This window comes from Mytilus edulis, chromosome 8, assembly GCF_963676685.1.
Source record: "Mytilus edulis chromosome 8, xbMytEdul2.2, whole genome shotgun sequence".
Lineage (NCBI taxonomy): Eukaryota > Metazoa > Mollusca > Bivalvia > Mytilida > Mytilidae > Mytilus > Mytilus edulis.
This window is the reverse complement of record NC_092351.1, coordinates 59,688,789-59,714,911: the sequence shown is the minus strand read 5'-3', so window position 1 is coordinate 59,714,911 and position 26,123 is coordinate 59,688,789. Positions and strand designations below refer to the sequence as shown.

General features: G+C 31.6%; 1 protein-coding gene across 1 annotated transcript; it reads right to left on the bottom strand.

Annotated features, from left to right (window-relative positions):
• Positions 1 to 8,377: 8,377 nt before the first annotated feature.
• LOC139487062 (uncharacterized) lies at positions 8,378 to 19,515 on the bottom strand. The gene is made up of 3 exons (XM_071272071.1): positions 19,418 to 19,515; positions 18,324 to 18,830; positions 8,378 to 10,123 (listed from the first exon to the last, which is right to left on the bottom strand). The coding sequence occupies exons 1-3, from the start codon at positions 19,458 to 19,460 to the stop codon at positions 9,876 to 9,878; spliced, it is 798 nt and encodes a 265-aa protein (XP_071128172.1). The 5' UTR covers positions 19,461 to 19,515; the 3' UTR covers positions 8,378 to 9,875.
• Positions 19,516 to 26,123: the final 6,608 nt, after the last annotated feature.

Below are 26,123 nucleotides of genomic sequence, written 5' to 3'. Positions count from 1 at the left end.
CAATATAGTTCTAACTTTTTGAATACAAACTGTTTACAGCTTTAAATGCATAAACTAAACCAAAATCTAAAGCTATGACATTAGATTTTGTCTTTATACTGGAAGTTTGGTTGATAATTATTATGATAGTAACAAGAAGAAAACTGCTGACTTTAACGTTATCTAAACTCTGCAGGATAGTTGTTTTACTTTCAACTATACCACATACACTGTTGACTTATTAATAGGTCTTGGTATTTTCCGATGAACTTTGTCAGAAAAAAGATGGAACTTGAACTTGCTTTGACTAAATACTGATTCATAAATAGTTAGGTCCGATGATCTTTATTAAAGATCGAGTAGCAGCTGCAATCTCTTGAATATCATATGAGAAGAGAAATGCTAATTTCATAGTAGAAGTTTGTAACTTCTGTCAAGGTGTGGTTAATTTATAATGTCATGATTAAATTTGTCTGGTTTGTCAATGATTCTGGTATTGAAATGGCTGAAGGAAGGTACGAGTTGCAAGTTCTTTTTTCTTCTCGTATCCAAGAGCAGTTAATAGGACATGCAACCTATTTCGTGACTGTGTGGTGTGAATTTTGAATGATCGGTGAATAATCAGTGATGCGAATTTGGTCGGTGAATGGTAGGTTACTTATTCGACAAATTTTATTTGACAGTTACCCTGGAATCTGTCAACGATCAATTAAACATATGCCTGGACCGAACGATTGTTTATCTAATTAAAATTTAACGAACTCCACAGATTAACATCAGAAAAACCGGACGTCGAAAAAGACTCCTTTCTCGACCATCCGTGTTCAGCTTGGTCGTAATGAAATATGGATATATAAATATATAAATTACATTTGACGAATTATATGGCTATCCGAATAATATATATTAATGCAAGTTCAGAAACTATTGTGTTCATTTGTTATTGCGATTTGTTATTTAAGAAGTAAATGCGATTTTCATTTTTTACGACTTTGAGAAAAAATCTTGTTTAATCTTGTACAAAATCTTTCAAAATGTGGGTTTAAATTATTGCGTTTACAACTATGTTACGTTTTCCCCAATAAAAAAATTTTCGCAATAATTTATGAATTTACAGCAGACAAGTCCCTGAATTTTTACTAGTATTGGTATTAAAATATTTACTAAACTAATACAAAAATCTTCAGATGTGAATTCAAATAAAAGCGTTCAAGGTTTTATACGCCCAAAATTGCCATATATTATTGCTACATACATGTAGTTAAATGAAAGACCGATCACTTAAATATGTGTTTGTAATGATTTAATTATGAATAACTGTTGTTTGTGTTGGGTGTATTCTCTGTCTTGTCTAAATGTATTAATAGCTTGCTCTAAATTCACAGGAATGTTTCGTTGGTCTCATGACAGCTAGTTTGCTTCGAATGAGTATACTTAGATCATACGTATAAATCAAAACATTGAGCACGGTAGGTACATGTATAGCGTCCGGCTAGGATCGAGGTTTTTCGAGTGATTCAGTCAATTGTGTAGTTTGGGCTTTTTCGAGTGATATCACATGCGATAATTTCAATTAACTGCTATTTTGTAATAGTTTTTTTACATAACTACCCATCTTATATTGAATGATTTACATATTTCGACCAACAAAGAAGTACAATTTCCTTGTATTTAAATCAAAAATTCAGTGTTTATTATTGTCCGGGTTTTTTCGAGAGCAACTGTGAAATCGTCCGGATTTTTTGTCAAATGGTCCGTGTTTTTTTTTACAGAAAATATAAATAAGAAAAAGGTATTCTAGACTTTAAAAAATGACTTTTCTAGTTTATATCGGTAATTTAATGAATAAAAATATTACTTATTCTCAATAAATCATAAAAACATAATACTACATTGATCAGAACTAACCTTTTTGAATTTAATGCAAGTTTTCTGTTCGAAAATTGTTCTGCCACAACTTTCCAGTAATAAATTAAAAATTATTAGATCCTTTATAAAAGGTATTTAGAATAAAGTGCAGGAGAATCATAATCTGTTTAACCTCATTTCATGGAACTTTTGTTAGATTAAACATATTTATAAATAGCTGATTGGGAAACAAGTTATTGCAACTTATATTAATCCCTTTCCACTTTAGTACTTTTGTCGTCAAGGTAAATAACAATTTCGTGATGAACCATTGAGTTTTTTTTTTATACGGGACATATTATGGTACCCCGTTGTCCATTCGTCCATCGTCAGCATTTCGGACGAAAACTCAAAAACGCTGTAACCAATTTACATAGAACTTCGGTGAATTGTCTATTGAGTTATCATCCCTTTCGAATTTTTAGAAATTATTGATTTTACGTTTCCGAGTTATGGGATTTTTTTTAACATTATAGAGTTTCTTAAAGGCCTGTGTCACTCACCTTAGTCTATTTTGCTGCAGTGCATGTCAAACAAAGGGCACTCTTCAACATTAAAGACAGTCATATAATTAATGGCAAAATTATCTGTTTTTGGTGATGGTGACTTGTTTGTAGATCTTATTTTACTGAACATTCTTGCTGTTTACACTTATCTCTATCTATAATGAACTTGGTCAAGTAGTTTCAGACGAGACGATTTTTGTTAAAGTTAAGTTTTTGACATTTAGAAATTATTTATAGGTGTCATAACGAGTGGGAATAGATATCGCTTTTAATCAACTCGAGTTATTCAATTTCAATATAATAAAAAACGAGCCTTTAGGCGAGTTTATTATTACTATTTGAATTAAATGACGAGAGTTGATATCAAGCGATATCCCATTCTCACAAGTTATTAAACCTAGTTGTCTTAATACGGTCACCACTCTCATTACGTTAGACTAAAAATTCTGAGAATCATTGTTCTAGAATTTTGCACACGAAATGTACATCGTCGTAACATTTGAATGTCATCAATGACCTAACGAATATCCAGTGAAAATGCGGCAATATCGTCTTATGATGATGCATAAGGTGTCAGACCACCAATTAAAATTCCCTTTCTGTTCTACCAACTTCTGTTCTACCAATAATCCCCAAATTTAATTCTAACTCATAGACAAGTAAATTTTGGCTCGAAATGGTCTAAATATATTTCTATTTCACCAAAAGTTTGATTTTTGAAAATTTGTTGGTCCTTGTTTAAGTAAACAAGGACATCAAAAGCAAGTAAGGCTACTTTTACATACGTTCTACAGTGGAGGGAGTAATTGGTGGTGTGACACCAGCAGATCAAATTAACGCAGATTTTCGTATTTTCATATCACACTCTGTGAAGTGATGATACGAAAAATGTTTATTCATGCAAGAAATAGATAATAAGACACAACCATGCATAAAAGAAATAAACTTTGAAAACGGGACATGTGTATCATGCGACCATTGCTATTTATTAAAAAAAAAAAACGGAATAAGAAACCTCAGTACTGGACAGCAAAGAAGAATCAGAAAAATGCTATGTAATAAAACACTTCTACTAATAGAGGCCTGATCCCCGCCCCCCCCCCCCCCCAAAAAAACATGAATGAAAAATGAAAAAACAAAACAGACACAATTAATCCGCTCGATTTTTATTCCAATTGACAAAAACAATTGAACTAAATTTTATGCATAATAAACAATGAAATGAATAGCTCATCAGAAATACAAATATATGTATGTACGTCTCAATTCAAATTATTTATGCGTACATTATAATGTTGACATCTCGAATGTGTACTGTACTTCTGTACAATCACTTGAAAAAAATAGACACACTCGAAAAAGTCCGGACTGCTCTCGAAAAAACCCGAACATAAACAAATGAATTTTGTCTCAAAATGTCGTTTTCAATGCAAAAACAAGAACTTTTGTAAAGTGTCTGTATTTCTAAGGATATATAGATTCCATGTATGCATTTTCTTCAACATTATCAGTGTCATTTGTATAAAAATGGCTTTATTCTGTACTTTGAAATTAAAGCATTTTAAGGCTTATTTTTACTTTTTTTAACGAAAAATAATGTCGGGTTAGTAATATCTTTCTATATCAAATACAATTATACATAATATAACTTTGTGTATTAAACACAGGCGTTTATATCACGTCTTGTTAGAGATGAAGTCTGTTTGTTTACATTTTTTGTTCATGTTCACTCGAAAAAAAGTGGTCACACTGGAAAAAACCCGATCAAATCACTCGAAAAACCACGTTCCTAGCCGGACACTATACCTACCGTGTTGAGGGGATATATTAAAAACGTATGTCGTGTTTCCAGGACCGTTTGAAAAAAATTACAGATCATAATAATACCAAAGTTCTGTACCCTCGAAATTGACCATGGAAAAGTTGCGCTCTTCTTTTTTATGATAGGTATGTCATTTATCTTGTACCATTTATGCTCATTCATGGCTCTCGAAAGGTTATGGTGGGAATTTTTTGACGAATGTAAATCTCAAAATCTATTTTTTTTTAGCGGATTGTTTCAATTTAGATGTAGGATGAAGGTAGATCCATAAATCTATATTTAATTTTATAAGCATATTATTTAAATCTAGAAGGAGGAAGAAGAACATTAAAAAGGTAAAAAGAATAAACAATTTTTTTCATTTTCTTTTTAAGCTTCTGGATATTTTTGTTTGACCCAAGGTACACGTGGAACGATGGACCTACTGACGACTGATATAGTACGGGAGAAGGATTGTCCTTTGATGTGCCATAAAGTCCTGAATTGTATGGGATTCAACTTTAACAAGCTCACGGAAACCTGCGAATTGATATCAGGGGGTAAAAATATGATAACGATATCAGATTCTGACTGGATCTTTGGAACAAAATGTTTTCAAGATAAATGTCTTGCTTGCATATAAGAAAAGGGTTGATTTCATGATTTTTATAAAAGTGTAACTAACAAATTTTGTTTATCAAAAAACAGCTACCAATATATATGACTAACAAGAACTTTTTTTGTAGAAATGTTTTGTTTCATTCATTTTTCATTGTGATTCTGCATCAAGAGCTATTGTAATTGGCTCAAAATCAATTTATCAGAATTTTGCCACATGTGGAGCAGGATCTGCTTACCCTTCCGGAGCACCTGAGATCACCCCTAGTTTTTGGTGGGGTTCGTGTTGTTTATTCTTTAGTTTTCTATGTTGTGTCGTGTGTACTATTGTTTTTCTGTTTGTCTTTTTCATTTTTAGCCATGGCGTTGTCAGTTTGTTTTAGATTTATGAGTTTGACTGTCCCTTTGGTATCTTTCGTCCCTCTTTTAACAGTTATATGAATAGAATGTATTTGTTTTTCAAAGTAGATGCGTTCTCATTGAGATAAAACAATCGTTTGACAAACGACATTGTTCTTAATTTCATTTTGATATTGATATTGTTCACCGCGGAAATCGTTGGAAAAGAAATAAAAAAAGGGGAAAATGAGCAAAGCAGGTTTCTATAGAAATTCTGATAAATCCCTCTAATATATCGTATGGTAAAATCGAATGATGTCTTTTTGAAACTGATCATATAGCATGAATTATCTCAATAGCTCTCAAGTTCGCTGTTATCGATTGCTGGTAAGATAGGTAATTAGATTAGATTAAATTAAATTAGATCTCAGTAATAGAATCTACGTCAAACGAGATGATTTTAATTTTGAACCCACCTTAGTCATGTTAGTAGCAATATGCCAACTTCACTTGGGTATTGGATATGCATTTACCAACTCATTCGTTATTCAGGAGCGTACAGCAGCTACTCTGTTTTCTTAAAATGCTACCATATCATGAACCAGTGGTAGGTCTAAAGTTATTCATTGACCTATAATATTTTTTTTATAAATTGTTATTTGGATGGAGAGTTGTCTCATTGGCACTCACACCACATCTTCCTATATCTTTTTATTGATAAATATCAATATCAACTTAACAAATGATACACGATGGTCTAGAGGTATATATGCCAAATAATGACGTTGATTACCATCTTAATAACATGTTATACACGTGTTAAAGTATTCTTTGTGTGCCTTTGTAAATTAATACTTATATTGTTTAGTCTTTTATTGTAATATCCGATTGACCTGGCTCAGTACTTATACATTCCGTCATTGTGTTATTATGCTATGATAAATTTGTGCATTTGTGTCTTTCGTTTTGCTAATGTGCTTTGTCTATGTGCCTTTTTTCTTTTTTTTTAATATTCGTTTGTTTTGATAGTGATTAAGATTATGGAAAAATGTTGGATGCTGTACCCCATTTTTGTTTATATGTTTACCTAATATATCTGTTTGTTATGTTCACATATATCATTGTCAATATAACGGAATTTTCTGCAACTGTCATACACGTGAGAGGTTTATAAAGCTATGCAATTTAGATAAATCCAGCATTTTTCTTCATAAGAAAATGCTTGTGAAAAGTCAGGAATCTGACTGATATTTTCCAATCGTTTGATGTGCTGAAGCATTTCCTGCTAGATTTTTTTGGGACATTTGGACAACAGGAGTTTTTCTCAGGATCCCATAATTTGTTATGTGGTATAATGTGTCGGAATTAATTTCAGACAAACATATCCGTCGTTTCATAAGCCTTAGGTCCTGATATATAAAACACTGATAATTCATGATGAAATAAATTAAACTCGATTGAAATGTAAGGAATTTTTTGTTAACAATTTAACCTGTTCCCTCCCCTTTTGAATTTTCTGTTTAAAAAAAAAATAAAAGAAAAACGACGAGACGAATGTTATTTGACACAAAATGCGTTATGCAGTAATCCATTACAAATGCATTCATTATAGAAATAATTTAATATATATGTAGCCAAACAAATATAGGGTCGTTAAAAACTGTTAAACAGAGCATCACACCGAATATCATACATTCTAAAGTACATTCGTATTTGTGTATATATGTCAGTACTGTTATCTAGAACCGGATAATCAGCGATTATTATAAACACTTTCATTATTCTACAAGAGATGTATCATGAAGATACTTTCAAAATGAACGTTTCAATAAAGAGTGGTATATAGAAATTTATGTGAGAACGATCTGTTTCTTTGTGTCGTTTTGTTAGACGTAAAAGTGTTGACCGAAACACATTTGGTATGTAGCTTATTATTATATTTCTTAGTATATAAGACCAACATTCGTCAATTTTTCCTGTGGTTTACTGATTTTAAAAAAATAAATTATAAATTCACGTGTCGTTATTAGTTTTCATTTTGATGCGAAATATAATTTTTCTTCGAATAACGATTGATTGTTGATAGCCTTTTAAACAATGGATCCTCGTTCAACATACCTGTCCTAAGTCAGGAATCTAATGTACATTAGTTTGTAGTATGTAATTTATACGTGTTTCTCGTTTCTCGTTTTTGTATATAGATTAGACCGTTGGTTTTCCCGTTTGAATGGTTTTACACTAGTAATTTTGGGGCCCTTTATAGCTTGTTGTTCGGTGTGAGCCAAGGCTCTGTGTTGAAGGCCGTACCTGGACCTATAATGGTTTACTTTTATAAATTGTTATTTGGATGGAGAGTTGTCTCATTGGCACTCATACCACATCTTCCTAAATCCATAAACAATGAAATTATTTGCTAATAATCAACATCGTATGACATGTAATATACCAGAAATGTAACTTGTAATACGTATTCTAATCGATTCCTGCAAACTGAATAACTATCCTTGTAAATAATAAATATTACAGGAAATGATTTTTTTACCTTTTAAAATGTTTCATCGTCTATAGATTTCTTTTTCTAAATGACATAATTGATTGAAAAATATTTGAGTCAAATTCAAAAGAAACTTATCATTCATTTTTTTTCTTAATTCTGTTTTTGTATGTTCACATCATCTACTTGTACATCATTTTTGACTTTCTTTATGATACACGTGCTTAAAACACAGAAAGATCAATCATGGACCTTTCGCTTCTTTGAATCGTGTATAAAATATATTGTTTATAGAATTGTTTCGAAATATATAATACATATATGTTTGTATAAATATTCACACTGTTCGATTTTAATGCGGTATGTGTATTGACTTCTATATGTTTAATTGTTCTTTTGTCATGTTATAACATGTATTGTCTAAAAATCTGATGTCATGTTACACGCTTCAATGTTTCGCACTGTTTTCTAATAAATCGACAAATTATAAAGTGACTTTTATTTTATTCCATTTATTATACATGTTATATGTGTTCATAATATTACTTGCCTAATCTTACATAAAAGAACCATCTTGAAATTTCACATTGTACAAGGGTAGTGTGGTATTAAAACATATGTTTATGTTTAATAACTTAATATATGAAGGTTTGACAAAGTAATTTTTGTCTACAAAATCTTAAATGCAAGACAATATGAAAGACATAACAACATTTTGTCAGAAGATGCTCATTTTACTATTTTTTTAATACTAATGATGGTGAACACTAGGTCTATATGACCCAAACTGTGTTTCACAAAATAATTCGGATTTTTTTTTCAACACTGCTAGTCATCGTCGTACTTCATTAGAAGATTTTGACTGTTTTAATTATAGGTACTGAGGCTTATGTAAACATTACAATTTTTTCCCAAACAGACATGTAAAACTAATATTTAAAACAATATATATAAGGGTTTGTTTGTACTTCATGACCAGATATTTCCTCTGTGTTCATATACAATTATATACTGTTCACGTCATTGTTTAAAGGTTACTATGGTGATTAATTGTATATTTTGTTCAAATTATATTTCATTTTAAAATTGAAAAAAAAAATATATAATTGTTATATTAATGATCGGATGACAAAATTCGAAATGGACAGTGTCTTAATGAAATATAACTGTTCAATCCTTACATTAATGTGCGAATAGTGAAAGATTACCAACCTTTATCTGATGACAAATACTGTCTACCTCAGTTATAATATCAAATCTCGATAAGAACCGTTACCGATTGCAGCTAGGAAGCAATGCTACTGTTCCAGTATCTCTATCGACATTTTATATCATCTTTTTCCTCAAGACACCTATCGGTATACGGTTGTTTCGCAAGATGTCGCTTAAACATTTTTGGATATTATATCGAACCCATCTTTATAAGACGTAGCCTTTGGTATTGCAACAGTTTTATGAAAGTATTAACTTTACAGATACAACAGTTAAAGTCTGGGGGTACAAAATGTATATTTTCGGCATTGCAAAGAATAGGGTCAATTTAAAAAAAACCAGCTTGAACAGTCTGTAAAAATTATATCAAACTGGAAAATAAGAAACCTAACCATGATAGGAGGAATAACCGTTATAAAATCTTTAGTTATTCTTATAATTACTTATTGACTACAGTCTCAACCTTGGGCAAAGACTATTTTGGTACATTTAAAAAGATATATGAATGAATACCAATAAACAGATACAGTTGTTTTCAAGTTATACTGGCCTCCATTTATGAATATTGCAGGATTGCACTGAATTTGTCCATTACATTTTATTGAACTTGCAAAGAGGCGTTACTATTAAATCACACGTGATTTACACAGTGCAATCTATACTGTACTTTCAAACTCCTTTTAGGGTTAGAATTTTCTTATATTCTTGTTGTTATTTATTTAAGTATACTTACATGTACTTGAAAATACTAAGTTACAATGGTAGCTTTTTCATTTTTTTTATAGTACTTCTAGTAACTATACCCTGTCTGTGGCAAGGTGTGTTTTGTTTCCTTTTCACTAGTTTTATTTTGGGTATTCAATATATAATTTGCAAACGTGTGAAGAAAAATTTGTTTTTTACTTGATAAATGTATTATCCAAGAAAAAGAATGTATTACAATTTTACATCATAAAAGTTATTTTTAAATTACAATTATAGTAAATTATGAATAACGAAATACGTCATAAGTTTGGTACTATATACAAGCAAAACATTTCCACTGAAAACATTTTGTACCAAATGTCCAACCTGAGCCCGTGGTTGTAAGCATTTTCTCTCCAGTCGAGATCAATTCACAGACCCTTGAATGAACATTAAAATTGAATCCCATGCAGTTATGGCTTCCATGACATAAGTAAGGACAAGTATATTCCGTCGCGAAAGTGGTATTGGCTAGTTTCATTGTACCCCGGGTTTCAGTGTGTAAACAAAAGTACCCAAGAGCTGAAAAAAAGAAAAACATAATTTAAAACAAAATGTTGAAACATTTCATTTATTGATAATCTTTATTGGAAACTGTTAAAACATATCGTAAATGTCACTATATTGATGTCGTTAATTCATTTGTTAGCAAACATGTAATTTACTATTTTGGTTCAACTGACGACAAAATTCGCTTTCCCCCTTAAACCTCCATATCACATGAAAAAAAATCGATCGTGAATAGATACTTCATAATGCATTCATCCATTAAAGTGCAGAATATCCTATTAATTTTGAGTGTGTGAAACATGCTATGTCGAAGAATAAGTGAGGAGTGTGCTAGAGTTTCTCATAGTCAACAGATCTGGGGTTTTTTTTTTGGGAGTTAACATTGGCCCATGGGCGATTTTTCATATAAGTCGGAGTGCCTTCTTTAAAAAAAGAACATAAAAAGATAGATAATTTGGTTTCAAATATAGGTTAAGGTAGCACACAATACATCGATATTTTACTTCCGATCTCTACCCTTTAAAATGCTGTTAATTCCTTAAGACTGCATATCAATTAATAAAAGAGGTATATATAGATAGATAAAATATTATTTTTTTAAATGAATGCAATATGTTTGTTAAACAATGATTATGTAATCAATTATCATATAATTAATGGCAAAATCTTGGTCACTTGAATGAATTTAGCTTGATCATCTATATGAATATACAGGAAATCTTAATTAACACAGCAGGATGTACAAAAGGGTGTCTCAAATTATCGCTATCGTATTCCATTCTCTTATTACTCTGTTATAAGTGTAAATATCCTTACCGCATAAAAGTATATACTGTTTGATTAGATGTAAAATTTGATCTTTACATTCTATACGAAATCCCTTTGTAGATAATGGATCTAGGAAAGAACATATCATAAAATCAACCCCCTCGGGGTATCGACGTAGAAGTTCATTTTAATTGAAAGTGTAAATTTCTTGTAAAATTTTGTAGACACAGTTAACATTATAATTAATCACATAATTAGTGTATATTACTAACATTGCAATTATTAGAAAGAGTAATCTGTTAGCTATCAATAATAACCACTGTTACAAATCTTCAAGCAATATAAAGAAAGTTACAGCATTTTAAAATTGGGGAATTAGAGGTATAAAATCTTTGTATCGTGTTACCTTAAGAAATAACTGTTCTATTATGTTTCTCCTTAAAAATGTGGTGCACACTGAATAATCCGAATAGCTGGTTATTTTAAAATGTGAACCATTGTTTTTATTATTTCGAAAATACAGAAAAAATCTTACAATCCTCATAATTTTATTATAAATTCTTTAATCATAACAACCGTCGATTATGGTCACCTGACACAATTTTGTCTATGGGCTGATAGACAAAAACTGTCGGCCAATCTGAAGACGCGTTACATCCTAAATCAAATTACTTATTTGCATTCCTCAATTCTACACATTAACATCGAATGTGACCACCAGTTTCATTTCAGTACCAACATTATAATGACAAAGTTTTATAGAAATTGATCCAAAATCCACCGGTTCACGGTAGGTATAGTGTCCGGCTAGGATCGTGGTTTTTCGAGTGATTTGGTCCATTTTTTTCGAGTGTGGTTCGGGCTTTTTCGAGTGATAAAACATGGGATAAGTTCAATCAACGGATATTTCGTAATTATAACAGTTTTAAACATTACTGATCATCTTATATTGAATACTATATACGTTTTGATCAACAAAGAAGCTCAATTTCCTTGTATTTAATAAATAAATCAGTGTTTGTTATTGTCCGGGTTAAAACAATTGAACACTTGTTTAACAGTTCATTAAGACATTTTTGGAAGTTATCTTCCAAGTCGACATTTTGCTGTTCAGTAATAGTCATCCCATGAGGTCCAAATACTTATATTACCGGAACACTCACATTAGATTGTTGACATCACGGATATATGCTGTACATGCAATTTATAAGATGTGAGAAAAAGAATATATACAAATGAACAATACGTGTTTCATGATAAAATGCAAGTGTTGATACATCATGTGCCTTGAAAGTGCTTAATTTGATCCTTTATTTTATAGTTTTTAAACGTAAACACATAAAATTTTTAGCTATAAAGAATGTGTATAATCACTCGATATAAAAAGGACACACTCGAAAAAGCCCGGACTGCTCTCGAAAAAACCTGGACATAAAACACTGAATTTACTCTCAAAATGTCGTTTTAAATGCAATAACAATTGTTTTTGTAAAGTGTCTGTATATGTAAGGATATATAGATTCCATGTATGCATTTCCGTCGACATTTGCATTGGTAAGTGTAAGAAAATGGCTTTATTCGGTATTTTGGAATAAAAGCATTTTAAGGCTAAATTTAACTTTTTAAACGAAAAGCAATGTCAGAATGATACTATCTTTATATCGCAAATTCTTACATATCATGTACAACCTTGTTTATCAAACTCAAGCTTTCTTGTTACTTATAGAGTTTTTAGAATTCTTTAGTCATTTTGTGAACGTTGTTGGTGTATGTTTACATAATTTTAGCTGTTTGACAGCAATAAATTTAACATTAACATATTATATTTAAAAAAGGAGATGGGGTGTGATTGCCAATGAGACACCGCTTCACAAATGACCAAATGACACAGAAATTAACAACTATAGGTCACCATACTGCCTTCCGCAATGAACAAATCTCATACCATAAACATGTAGTAAGCTATAAAAAGTCCCAAATTGAGAAATGTAAAACAATTCAAACGAGAAAACTAACAGCATAATTTATGTAAGAAAAAGAACGTAAAACAAATATGTAACACAGCAACAAACGCTAGCCACTGAATAGTACGATCTGGCTTTGAACAGGCACATATTTACAGAATAAAGTAGGGTTAAACATATCATGTCTATTTGTATTGCGTATCCCATTTCGTCAAAATAAAGGAACTGCACACAACATTCTTACAGGAGAAACAGGAAGCTAGCTTCAAACCCAGGCTTATGGCGGCTCGAGGGTACACAAATTTCAGAGAAAAAAAATTAAACATTTTTTTCATCATAAATTTTATTTATTACAGTAAAGTCTTTTAATTGTTACTTTATGATAGGGTACAATAATCCACCAAAAAACAAGAATGTGTCCAAAGTACACAAATGCCCCACTCGCACTTTCCTTTTCCATGTTCAATGAACCGTGAAATTGGGTAAAAAATCTTATTTGGCATTACAATTAGAAAGATCATACCATAGGGAACATGTTTACTAAGTTTCAAGTTGATTGGACTTCTATATTTCATCAAAACCTACCTTGACCAAAAACTTTAACCTGAAACTCGCACTTTCATTTTGTATGTTCAGTGGACCGTGAAATTGGGGTCAAAACTTTAATTTGGAATTAAAATTAGAAAGATTATATCATAGGGAACATGTGTACTAAGTTTCAAGTTGATGGAACTTTAACTTCATCAAAAACTACCTTGACTAAAAACTTTAACACGAACTTCGCACTATTATTTTCTATGTTCAGTGGACCATGAAATTGGAGTCAAAACTATAATTTGGCATTAAAATTCGAAAGATCATATCATGGGGAACATGTGTACTAAGTTTCAAGTTGATGTAACTTTAACTTCATCAAAAACTACCTTGACCAAAAACTTTAATCTGAACTTTGCACTATCATTTTCTATGATCAGTGGACAATGAAATTGGAGTTAAAAGTATAATTTGGCATTAAAATTAGAAAGATCATACCATGGGAAACATGTTTACTACTATTTCAAGTTGATTGGACTTCAACTTCATCAAAAACTACCTTGACCAAAAACTTTAACCTGAAGCGAACGGACGGACGGAAAGACGAACGGACGCACGGACGGACGAACGGGCGCACGGACGGACGGAGGCACAGACCAGAAAACAAAATGTCCCTCTACTATCGTAGGTAGGGCATAAAAATGATTTGTGTTGGCGCCAGATGACTTTTGAAATATTTATATCATGCATATAAATATAATGTTGTATGATATCTGACCAGCTTTTGTTTGGCGTCAAAATTTGATTGAATATCCTGGTGCGTATATTTATGACAGATGTATGAACCTAGTCGTCAGGAATATGCCAGATGTATTAACCTAGTCAGGAATATGAGAGATGTATGGACCTAGTCGTCAGGAATATGACCGATGAATGAACCTAGTGAGGAATATGACATATGTTTGAACCTAGTCAGGAATATGAAAGATGTATGAACCTAGTCAGGAATATGACAGATGTATTAACCTAGGGAGGAATATGACAGATGTATTTACCTAATCAGGAATATGACAGATGTATTAACCTAGTCAGGAATATGACAGATGTATTAACCTAGGGAGGAATATAACAGATGTATAAACCTAGGGAGGAATATGACAGATGTATAAACCTAGGGAGGAATATGACAGATGTATTAACCTAGGGAGGAATATAACAAATATATAAACCTAGGGAGGAATATGACAGATGTATAGACCTAGGGAGGAATATGACAGATGTATTAACTTAGGGAGGAATATGACAGATGTATTAACCTAATCAGGAATATGACAGATGTATTAACCTAGTCAGGAATATGACAGATGTATTAATCTAGGAAGGAATATAACAGATGTATAAACCTTGGGAGGAATATGACAGATGTATAAACCTAGGGAGGAATATGACAGATGTATTAACCTAGTAAAGAATATGACAGATGTATTAACCTAGTCAGGAATATGACAGATGTATTAACCTAGGGAGGATTACGACAGATGTATTAACATAGGGAGGAATATGACAGATGTATAAACCTAGGGAGGAATATGACAGATGTATGAACCTAATCAGGAATATGACAGATATATAAACCTAGCCAGGAATATGACAGATGTATAAACGTAATCAGGAATATGACAGATGTATTAACCTACAGAGGATTACGACAGATGTATTAACATAGGGAGGAATATGACAGATGTATAAACCTAGGGAGGAATATGACAGATGTATTAACCTAGGGAGGAATATGACAGATGTATTAACCTAATCAGTAATATGACAGATGTATTAACCTAGGGAGGAATATGACAGATGTTTGAACCTAATCAGGAATATGACAGATCTATGAACCTAGTCAGGAATATGACAGATGTATTAACCTAATTAGGAATATGACAGATGTATTAACTTAGGGAGGAATATGACAGATGTATGAACCTAATCAGGAATATGACAGATGTATTAACCTAGGGAGGAATATAACAGATGTATTAACCTAGGGAGGAATATGACAGATGTATTAACCTAGGAAGGAATATGACAGATGTATTAACCTAGGGAGAAATATGACAGATGTATAAACCTAGGGAGGAATATGACAGATGTATTAATCTAGGGAGGAATATGACAGATGTATTAACTTAGTCAGGAATATGACAGATGTATTAACCTAGTCAGGAATATGACAGATGTATTAACCTAGGGAAGAATATAACAGATGTTTGAACCTATTCAGGAATATGACAGATGTATGAACCAAGTCAGGAATATGACAGATGTATAAACCTATTCAGGAATATGACAGATGTATGAACCTAGTCAGGAATATGACAGATGTATAAACCTAGTCAGAAATATGACAGATGTATTAACCTAGAGAGGAATATGACAGATGTATTAACCTAGGGAGGAATAGGACAGATGTATAAACCTAGGGAGGAATATGACAGATGTTATAACCTAGGGAGGAATATGACAGATGTATTAACCTAGGGAGGAATATGACAGATGTATTAACCTAGGTAGGAATATGACAGATGTTTGAACCTAGTCAGGAATATCACAGATGTATGAACCTAGTCATGAATATGACAGATGTATTAACCTAATCAGGAATATGATAGATGTATTAACCTAGGAAGAAATATGACAGATGTTTGAACCTAATCAGAAATATGACAGATGTATTAACCTAATCAGAAATATGACAGATGTATTAACCTAGGGAGGAATATGACAAATGTATAACCCTAATCAGGAATATGACAAATGTGTTAACCTACAGAGGATTACGACAGATGTATTAACATAGGGAGGAATATGACAGATGTATAAACCTAGGGAGGAATATGACAGATGTATTAACCTAGGGAGGAATATGACAGATGTATTAACCTAATCAGTAATATGACAGATGTATTAACCTAGGGAGGAATATGACAGATGTTTGAACCTAATCAGGAATATGACAGATCTATGAACCTAGTCAGGAATATGACAGATGTATTAACCTAATTAGGAATATGACAGATGTATTAACTTAGGGAGGAATATGACAGATGTATGAACCTAATCAGGAATATGACAGATGTATTAACCTAGGGAGGAATATAACAGATGTATTAACCTAGGGAGGAATATGACAGATGTATTAACCTAGGAAGGAATATGACAGATGTATTAACCTAGGGAGAAATATGACAGATGTATAAACCTAGGGAGGAATATGACAGATGTATTAATCTAGGGAGGAATATGACAGATGTATTAACTTAGTCAGGAATATGACAGATGTATTAACCTAGTCAGGAATATGACAGATGTATTAACCTAGGGAAGAATATAACAGATGTTTGAACCTATTCAGGAATATGACAGATGTATGAACCAAGTCAGGAATATGACAGATGTATAAACCTATTCAGGAATATGACAGATGTATGAACCTAGTCAGGAATATGACAGATGTATAAACCTAGTCAGAAATATGACAGATGTATTAACCTAGAGAGGAATATGACAGATGTATTAACCTAGGGAGGAATAGGACAGATGTATAAACCTAGGGAGGAATATGACAGATGTTATAACCTAGGGAGGAATATGACAGATGTATTAACCTAGGGAGGAATATGACAGATGTATTAACCTAGGTAGGAATATGACAGATGTTTGAACCTAGTCAGGAATATCACAGATGTATGAACCTAGTCATGAATATGACAGATGTATTAACCTAATCAGGAATATGATAGATGTATTAACCTAGGAAGAAATATGACAGATGTTTGAACCTAATCAGAAATATGACAGATGTATTAACCTAATCAGAAATATGACAGATGTATTAACCTAGGGAGGAATATGACAAATGTATAACCCTAATCAGGAATATGACAAATGTATTAACCTAGGGAGGAATATGACAGATGTATGAACCTAATCATGAATATGACAGATATATGAACCTATTCAGGAGTATAACAGATGTATGAACCTAGTCAGGAATATGACAGATGTATGAACATAGTTAGGAATATGACAGATGTATGAACCTAGTCAGGAATATGACAGATGTATTAACCTATTCAGGAATATGCCAGATGTATTAACCTAGTCGGGAATATGACAGACGTTTGAACTTAGTCGTCAGGAATATGACAGATGTATGGACCTAGTCAGGAATATGCCAGATGTATGAACCTAGTCGTCAGGAATATGCCAGATGTATAACCTAGTCAGGAATAAGAGAGATGTATGGACCTAGTCGTCAGGAATATGACCGATGAATGAACCTAGTGAGGAATATGACACATGTTTGAACCTAGTCAGGAATATGAAAGATGTATGAACCTAGTCAGGAATATGACAGATGTTTGAACCTAGTCAGGAATATAACAGATGTATGAACCTAGTCAGGAATATAACAGATGTATGAAGTTATTCAGGAGTATGACAGATGTATGAACCTAGTCAGGAATTTGACGGATGTATGAACCTAGTCAGGAATATTAAAGATGTATGAACCTAGTCAGGAATATGACAGATGTATGAACCTAGTCAGGAATATGACAGATGTATGAACCTTGTCAGGAATAGGAAAGATGTTTTTCACTCGTTCTGATAGTTGATACCATAAGATTTTGTCAACTGTTGTTGTTTGTTTCCTTATCAGAATAATGAACAAAATGTAACATTCTCTAAACTTGATACGCTTCGAATCAATACAGATTACCGCAACCCAATACCATTGCACTTGTATATAATACAGAATGTGTGAATACACCTGATGAATAATTATATCATAATATTATAAAAATAAAAAATATATTACGGATATCTAAACGTTACATAAAATTTCAACCAAAATAGTTTATTGTGAATTGTATATGTATGCTTACCTTCCATATAAATAATCCATTGTCCTGATTGTCCAATACCTGTCCTCACACCTACACCATGAATAATAAAGGGATTAGGATCTCTCCAATCAATCACTACTTCGTTGTCTACAGACAAACCTTTACCTATCTTAATATTTCCATTTTGCCATGAAAGCCAATATGGTTGAAATGATCCACACTGTGTGCTTCCATCTCCGAGAACGTTATTCGTAACATCTTCAAATGTAGCGTCTTGCCGGCGCAAAAAAATCTTTTTCCCTCCACCTCCTCCTATACATATTTCATACAATGCTGCCTGTTTATCCATTATTGAGGAGGCGGATAAGTATACAAATGCATTACTGCAAACTTTCAGCTCGAAGCGTATTGAATAGTTTTTCGAGGCATCAAATCCATACTGATTCAAAGGGTGACTGAGCTCAGGAGCATTGGAATCCCAGTATACACCATTCCCTGTATTCGGCGTATGAACCCATATTTCACTCACTGTAGATGTAGAGATGTCTAAATAACAAATAAAAGAATCAATTGATCATAAAGTTCTAACCTGATATGTTATGTTTATAACGTTTTTTGAAGAATATATAGTTAAAATATCAGATTAGATTATTTTTTTCAACTAAATCAAAAATAATATTAAAAGATTGAAATACACGCCAATATGTGGTAAATATTTTTTTAACTGAAATAAAAAAAAAATTCCTTAATGGTCCTTTGGTCAATATGGTTATTCCCCCTTATCATTCCAAATTTTCAAACTGTATTCATCTATGCTCAATGTATACAGGATAGATATTATAAATATAATGTTGTATGATATCTAAACAGCTTTTGTTTGGCGTCAAAATTTGATAGAATATCCTGGTGCGTATATTTTTTGTAACGCCATGCGATTCATATATTATTGCACCAGGTATGTGTCGGTTTAATACGAAATCTTTTTTGGTATAACACATATGTATCTACACATATTGATTCGATCCAAATAAGCGACACAGATTAGAAGATATGATATTTATAAACCATAAGTATACAATGTGTCCATCATAAGTGTTGTCTTGTAACATTTTAATAAAACAATTGCAACTTACCTTCAAAGTACTGAAAAATTATCAATATGATATATTCTTTCATTATTGCGATAGTCCAAATCTGGTTTTTTGAATGTATACAATTACTATATGCCTCCTTTTCAAATATACTTGTGTAAATGAATATTTTTAGTTACCTTTCCATAAAATTTTAAACTTAATGTTTTTGTAGTATAATGGTTAAGTTCATTATACATGAGATCAGCGAGACAAATCAATTTCGTGTATCAGGTTATTTAAAAATTAGTTTAAATCAATATCTGCTGTAACTAAACTAGATTTGTCACAGTGGTGCATATGTTATATTTTATTAAAAGAAAATAGTGTGTTGTATCAAACATTATGATCACCTGTTTATGAGTTTGACTGTTTCTCTGGTATCTTTCGCCCCTCTTATATACGTGTTTCTTTTCCATTTAAGAATTGAGCGTTACAAATAATTCAGACACTCATTATCAAATACCATCACAACAATTTTAAAGTATTTCTAAGCAACAATCGTTAACCGATTTTCGTATTTCAATATGAGTGTTTTTGTTACAAACCAAGTTAACGAATAAATGCACTAAAAGTGTAACACCACCATTGATTTCCCCTATAAGTCTTTGTTAAATTTGCATTTTTCTCAAAATTGTGCAGACTTTATTTCTCTTTCAAAAAGAGAAAAACTTGGCATGAGTAAAGTTTTATCCTGTCAAGTCCTGTAGAAAAAAATTAAAATCACATTTCATTGCATATAACAAAATAACCATCACTTGAAGTTAAGCAATCAAATATCTCCGATTATTTAACCTGTGTACAAGTTTTCATAACCATGTAAACTCAAGTTTGAAAAATATTCTATAAAAAACACTAATTCAAAAATAATGATGCTTTGAAATATCAAAGACATATGAATGTGGCACAGAAATGTTTAACTGCAATAAAATGTAGGATTTATTAACTACAACTGTCAAATTCAAAGGATAGTTTTGTATACAACCGGATGTGACGTACCATGGTGGTGTTACACCTAAGCAAAAGAAAACACGAATTCATCGACACATTCGTCACACCTCGACTACTACCGTACCTGAAAGAAGGAAAGTAGCGGGTTCACACGAGGATTGCCAATTGGCATCGACATGGTGATTGTCTCCTAATATATATGCTTGCATAACCAAAAAAGCATGCCAATTTTGGAGAAAAATATATGTCAAAGATTTATAATATCTATGTGCATATTTTTCTAATCAAGGATAAAATGGTTATACTTATGTACGCAGAATGCGCGTTTCGTAAACACACGTCTTAGTAGTGTTGCTCGAATTAAAACAGTTTAAAGACGAAAATAAAGAACGTAAATGAAAAGCATCGAGGGTCATAAATTTGCCTTCTATAGCGTAGGTAATGTATTCTTTGGGATCATCTTATCAAATATATTATAAGATGACAATATTATATTTGGTGCATCTGATGATATGATTGAAGAATGAATATTCTAATGCAATTTGTATGTAACAATTTTTTCATTGGCTTAAAGTTGCCGTCAAATCCACAGTTGACCAGGCGTAACTAAGGAGGGACAACCATTTTGAAATGATTGAATCAACAAATGTTCGATTACTAATATACAATCCAAAATAAAACAACTCCTACCTCGAATTCGCTGTTTTAAAGTTATTTTATCCGAATTTGAAGCGTTCAGGTAACGTAATAACCTCCAGTTTGTAAGTTTTATTTGTATGACGTCACGTTTACTCAAAATCATTCATTAAGTTTCGCGGATTTTTTTTTTATTTGTCAAATTTAGACATTTTTCCAAGTTTTATCGTATTATTTCTTTTTGAAATGCATTAGAATCGGAATAACAGTACTGTAGTTGAAGAGTTGCCACCGTCAATTTTGATTTGACGGTCGCAAATCTCCGTTTTACTGTCTACACTACACGGTGGCAACTCTTCAACTACAGTACTGTTATTCCTTAAATAGATCGGACTCATATGAATAATGAAACCTGTAAGAAAGATGATATACGCTATTGCGTCCCGTCAGAATGCGACTATTTTTGAAGAAACATTTTCATTTAAAGGGTCATAAAACATATGAATTTAAAAATCGTTTTGTTTGGTCTTTTTTTTTAACATTTTCACAAATTAGTTTGTGTTCTCCATCCTAAAAGAGAAGATAATAAGGTGAGCATGTATGTTAAATGAAACAAAGTTTGGTAGAATATATCTGAGATCCACTTACTATTCCGGATCACATGGTATCGTTTCCAATATTATTTTATGTTAGTGTGCTTAGCTCGTTGTTTGTTATGCATTGATTTTTTAACTTGTGTTCCGTCTTACGTACTTTGACATGTCATTGCTTTTTCTCACGTTGATTGCATCGTTTGTATCTTTTGCCTCAGTTTTTGTCATACAGTGGGGCAAATTAGAGCTAAAATTAGTGTAAAGTTACATGCTAATTGTTGAAGACCGGACGAGTTTTCCGAATTATATTTGTTGTTCATGTGTCTTATATTTTGTCCCAATAATGTATACCCTACTGGGACCGTGATAGCAAAGCAGTATGAGTAGTTTAACTTTTTGTTTCACTAGCCTGTCATCAATAGTTTATGAGTTTAAATTCAAGTTATCTAGAATGATCAGTTCTGTACCACACGACGGTGGTTCTCCGGCTTCTTCTACCAATAAAAACTGACTACAAAAATCAACACAATGAAAACACCATCTATATCATCTAGTCAAATGTTGATCGATATTGTCCGTACAGTATTCATTCTCTGAAAGAAATATCAAAGATTCCAGATTTACAAATGACACATGAATTATTTGAGGCATGCAATTATTGAAAATGATTATTGACACAAGAAAAAGGTTATTTGACGTTGACAGAATTTTAATCATATTCGTCTCTAGCTTATACAGTTAATTAATCGCAGAAGCATTACCAATATAAACATACAGATTCATTCTTGATCTAACTAGACTTATCATGAGAACCAGAACTTCACTTTTTAATTCTAGACGTTCATTTCGTCTACAAAATGCTTATCAGTGACGCTCAAATCAAAACAGTCAAAAATACCAAATGAAGTACAAGATGAAGAACAATCGAAACCCAACGTCCAAAAGGTGTTGTCAAGTTCTGTTAATATACCATTATATATCGAGCGCAAATCAACTAATGAACAATAAAGACTCAATCAAAAGTTATGGTTTCAAATTTATATGAAAAAAATGTTTTTCAACTTTATCATTTCAAACTATATCTTAATACATCGAATGAGGCATACACAATAAGTCAAACAACAAAAATACCGAACGATATTCTTTAATGTTCTCATTAAACTTAATCATTCAAAATGTATCTTATATCTCGACTATGACATTAATTGATGTAATTTAGCAAACCCATTGGTATCATTTGTTCAATAGTCATGAACACTTTGGAAATTAAATGATTTGAAATTATACATACGACACAATTTTAAATTTTAAATCGTATTATTGATAAATGATTATCACACAACGTTAACTGTAGTCTCCTACATTTTAACCTTGTATGTCTGTTTAGACTTGTCAGTCATGTGTTTGTTTTATCATCAATTCAAATAGTGTACATGTATGTGCATAAAGATTTGTTATGAATATCAATGAGACAAAAATCAACCATAGTAAACAAGAAGTGGTAGGTACGAATTAAAGTCCTTTTTGTGGTCTTCAATAATGAGAAAAACAGATTACTTATAGTCGGCTATAAAAGACATCGACAGATTTTACAATTAGAATTATTATCGCCCAAACTGTTGCAAAATTACCATTCTAAAGTCTAGCATTGTTTTCTGGTCACTTATTTTTGTATTTAACGCAGTTTGTATCAAAAAGACAATTTGCTTCCATGCTGCAAAATCACAGTATTTAAACTATAATCTGTTCACTTACAATACACAAAAACATCGTGAAATCATCAGTATGAAAAATTCTGCGGTATTGTCGTAAAAAGGTGAACCATGGAGTTACAAACATCAACATCCCTCATAAAATTTTACCATCTATAAGCAAATACAAATATTGAAAATGTTTAAAAAAAATTATTCAAAAAAGATAATAAACGTAAATTGATTCTAGGTTTATAAATGACAAAATATTATTAACTGTAAACAACAAATCTGTTAAAACAAAGCATAAATAGCATGATGACTATTTGTTTGTTGAATAAAAGAATTATGCTTTGTTTTCATAGCAGAGTTTATTGTGTGAGAATTTGTATAATTGAACGTTCTATTCAACAATGATAACTGCTTTGATCTTTTAATTGAAACGTGTTGATACAATGGCAATCGATTATGAGCAAGCATTAAATGGAGAAAATATAGAAACATAACGTGTTCAAAAGCGAAAATTGAAATTCATTTATTTATTCATGCACTTACATGCTTACCATACTAACAATACTATCAATGTTGTTTTCTTGTTAGCATTTCTTTGAGGTATAACTATTCATTGTGATTACTAACCGTTCTATGTCGTTGATATAAAAAAAATCGGGAGACTCAGTATGATAGCTGTTGACAATTGTACATCAATTCGACCGACGAAATATGAAAATAACTAATATGTCACCGTAGACTCTCCACCAAAACATACCAAATACAAAGGAATAAAAGTCAGTGTATGCCAAAATATTAAGCAATTTTATTTTACCCTGCTGAACATATTTCAATATGACATAATTATGACAGAAACAACCAAAACTAATCAATAAATAACATTAATACTAATAATAAATAATACTAAGCTTGTGCTATACCAAGTGATTTTTATACCCGACATTTCTTATGGGTATTTGTCATTGCTCAATATGCTTTTATATGCCTTTTGGTTTTTATGGAAAATTATCATATACCATTTATATATAATTTTATTTATAGTGCAACCTGATATAACATTTATTTTACATACATTGATACAAAGTCAATCAGCCAGCCTTCAAAGGCTTACGAAGCACTGTGATTTAGATCACATATAATTAATGTTAATGCATTCAAATAACAGCTTCGTAATTTTTTATGATTCGGTTTATACAAAACCAGTTAAATCAGATCACAGGACGAAACAACAGTAATGTCTTGATTGAAAAAGCATTTTCTGTGTGCTGAAATTCTTTAATAGTCTCAGAAAGGTATTCCATCTTCGTGATAAGAGAGATTAATGATGGCATATTATGTTACTACTATTCAGATCATTTTTTTTTCTAAATTCTTTTTTTAACAATTTTCAATATTTGTTTTAATAGCTTAAAGTGCATGATAAAATTTATGCGGGCTATTTATATATTTTCTGCTATGCGATTATTTTTTGATGGCAATACCATTGAGTTTATTAAATAGTCTCTTCGTGTCATGGTTGTTTTTAACAATTATAGTTTGAAATATGCTGTATGATATCAATATTGCATATAATAATACGACATGTATGCTGCATTAAATACCTTTATCAGAAACTAGAAAATTTATAATTTGCAAACGTGTGAAGAAAAATTTGTTTTTACCTGATAAATCCATTATCCAAGAAAAAGAATGTATTACAATTTTACATCATAAAAGTTATTTTTCAATTACAATAGTAAATTTTGAATAACGAAATACGTCATTAGTTTGGTACTATATACAAGCAAAACATTTCCACTGAAAACATTTTGTACCAAATGTCCAACCTAAGCCCGTGGTTGTAAGCATTTTCTCTCCAGTCCAGATCAATTCACAGACCCTTGAATGAACATTAAAATTGAATCCCGTGCAGTTATGGATTCCATGACATCAGTCGAGACAAGTATATTCCGTCGCGAAAGTCGTATTGGCTAGTTTCATTGTACCCCGGGTTTCAGTGTGTACACAAAAGTACCCAAGAGCTGAAAAAAAGCACTATATTTGAATCGTTAATTCATTTTTTAGCATGCATGTCATTTACTATTTTGGTTCAACTGACGTCAAAATTCGCTTTCCCCCTTTAACCTCCATACTACATGAAAAATATAAAAACCGTTGCTGAATAGATAGTTTATAATGCATTCATCCATTAAGTGCAGAATATCTTATTATTTTTGAGTGTGTGAAACATGCTATGTCAAAGAATACGCGAGGAGTGTGCTAGAGTTTCTCGTGGTCAACATATCTGTTTGGGAGTAAACATGGGCCCATGGGCAATTTTTCATATAAGTCGGAGTGCCTTCTTTAAAAAAAAAGAACATAAAAAAAATAGATAATTTGGTTTCAGATACAAGTTAAGGTAGCACAATACATCGATATGTTACTTCCGATCCCTAGCCTTTAAAATGCTGTTAATTCCTTAAGACTGCATAAAAGAGGTATATATAGATAGATAAAATATCATTTTTTTTAAATGAATGCAATATGTTTGTTAAACAATGATTATGTAATCAATTATCATATAATTAATGGCAAAATCTTGGTCACTTGAATGACTTTAGCTCTATCATCTATATGAATATACAGGAAATCTTAATCAACACAGCAGTAGGTACAAAAGGGTGTCTCAAATTATCGCTATCGTATTCCATTCTCCCATTACTCTGTAATTAGTGTAAATATCCTTAACGCAGAAAAGTAGATACTGGTTGATTAGATGTAAAATTTGATCTTTACATTCTATACGAAATCCCTTTGTAGATAATGGCTCTAGGAAGAACATATCAT

Excerpts from the sequence above, each read along its gene's own strand:
- LOC139487062 (XM_071272071.1), bottom strand. The coding sequence starts at position 19,460 with ATGAAAGAATATATCATATTGATAATTTTTCAGTACTTTGAAG. Across the intron at positions 18,831-19,417 it reads AATTTTTCAGTACTTTGAAG|ACATCTCTACATCTACAGTG; the intron begins GTAAGTTGCAAT and ends TTTGTTATTTAG. Across the intron at positions 10,124-18,323 it reads ATGGATTATTTATATGGAAG|CTCTTGGGTACTTTTGTTTA; the intron begins GTAAGCATACAT and ends TCTTTTTTTCAG.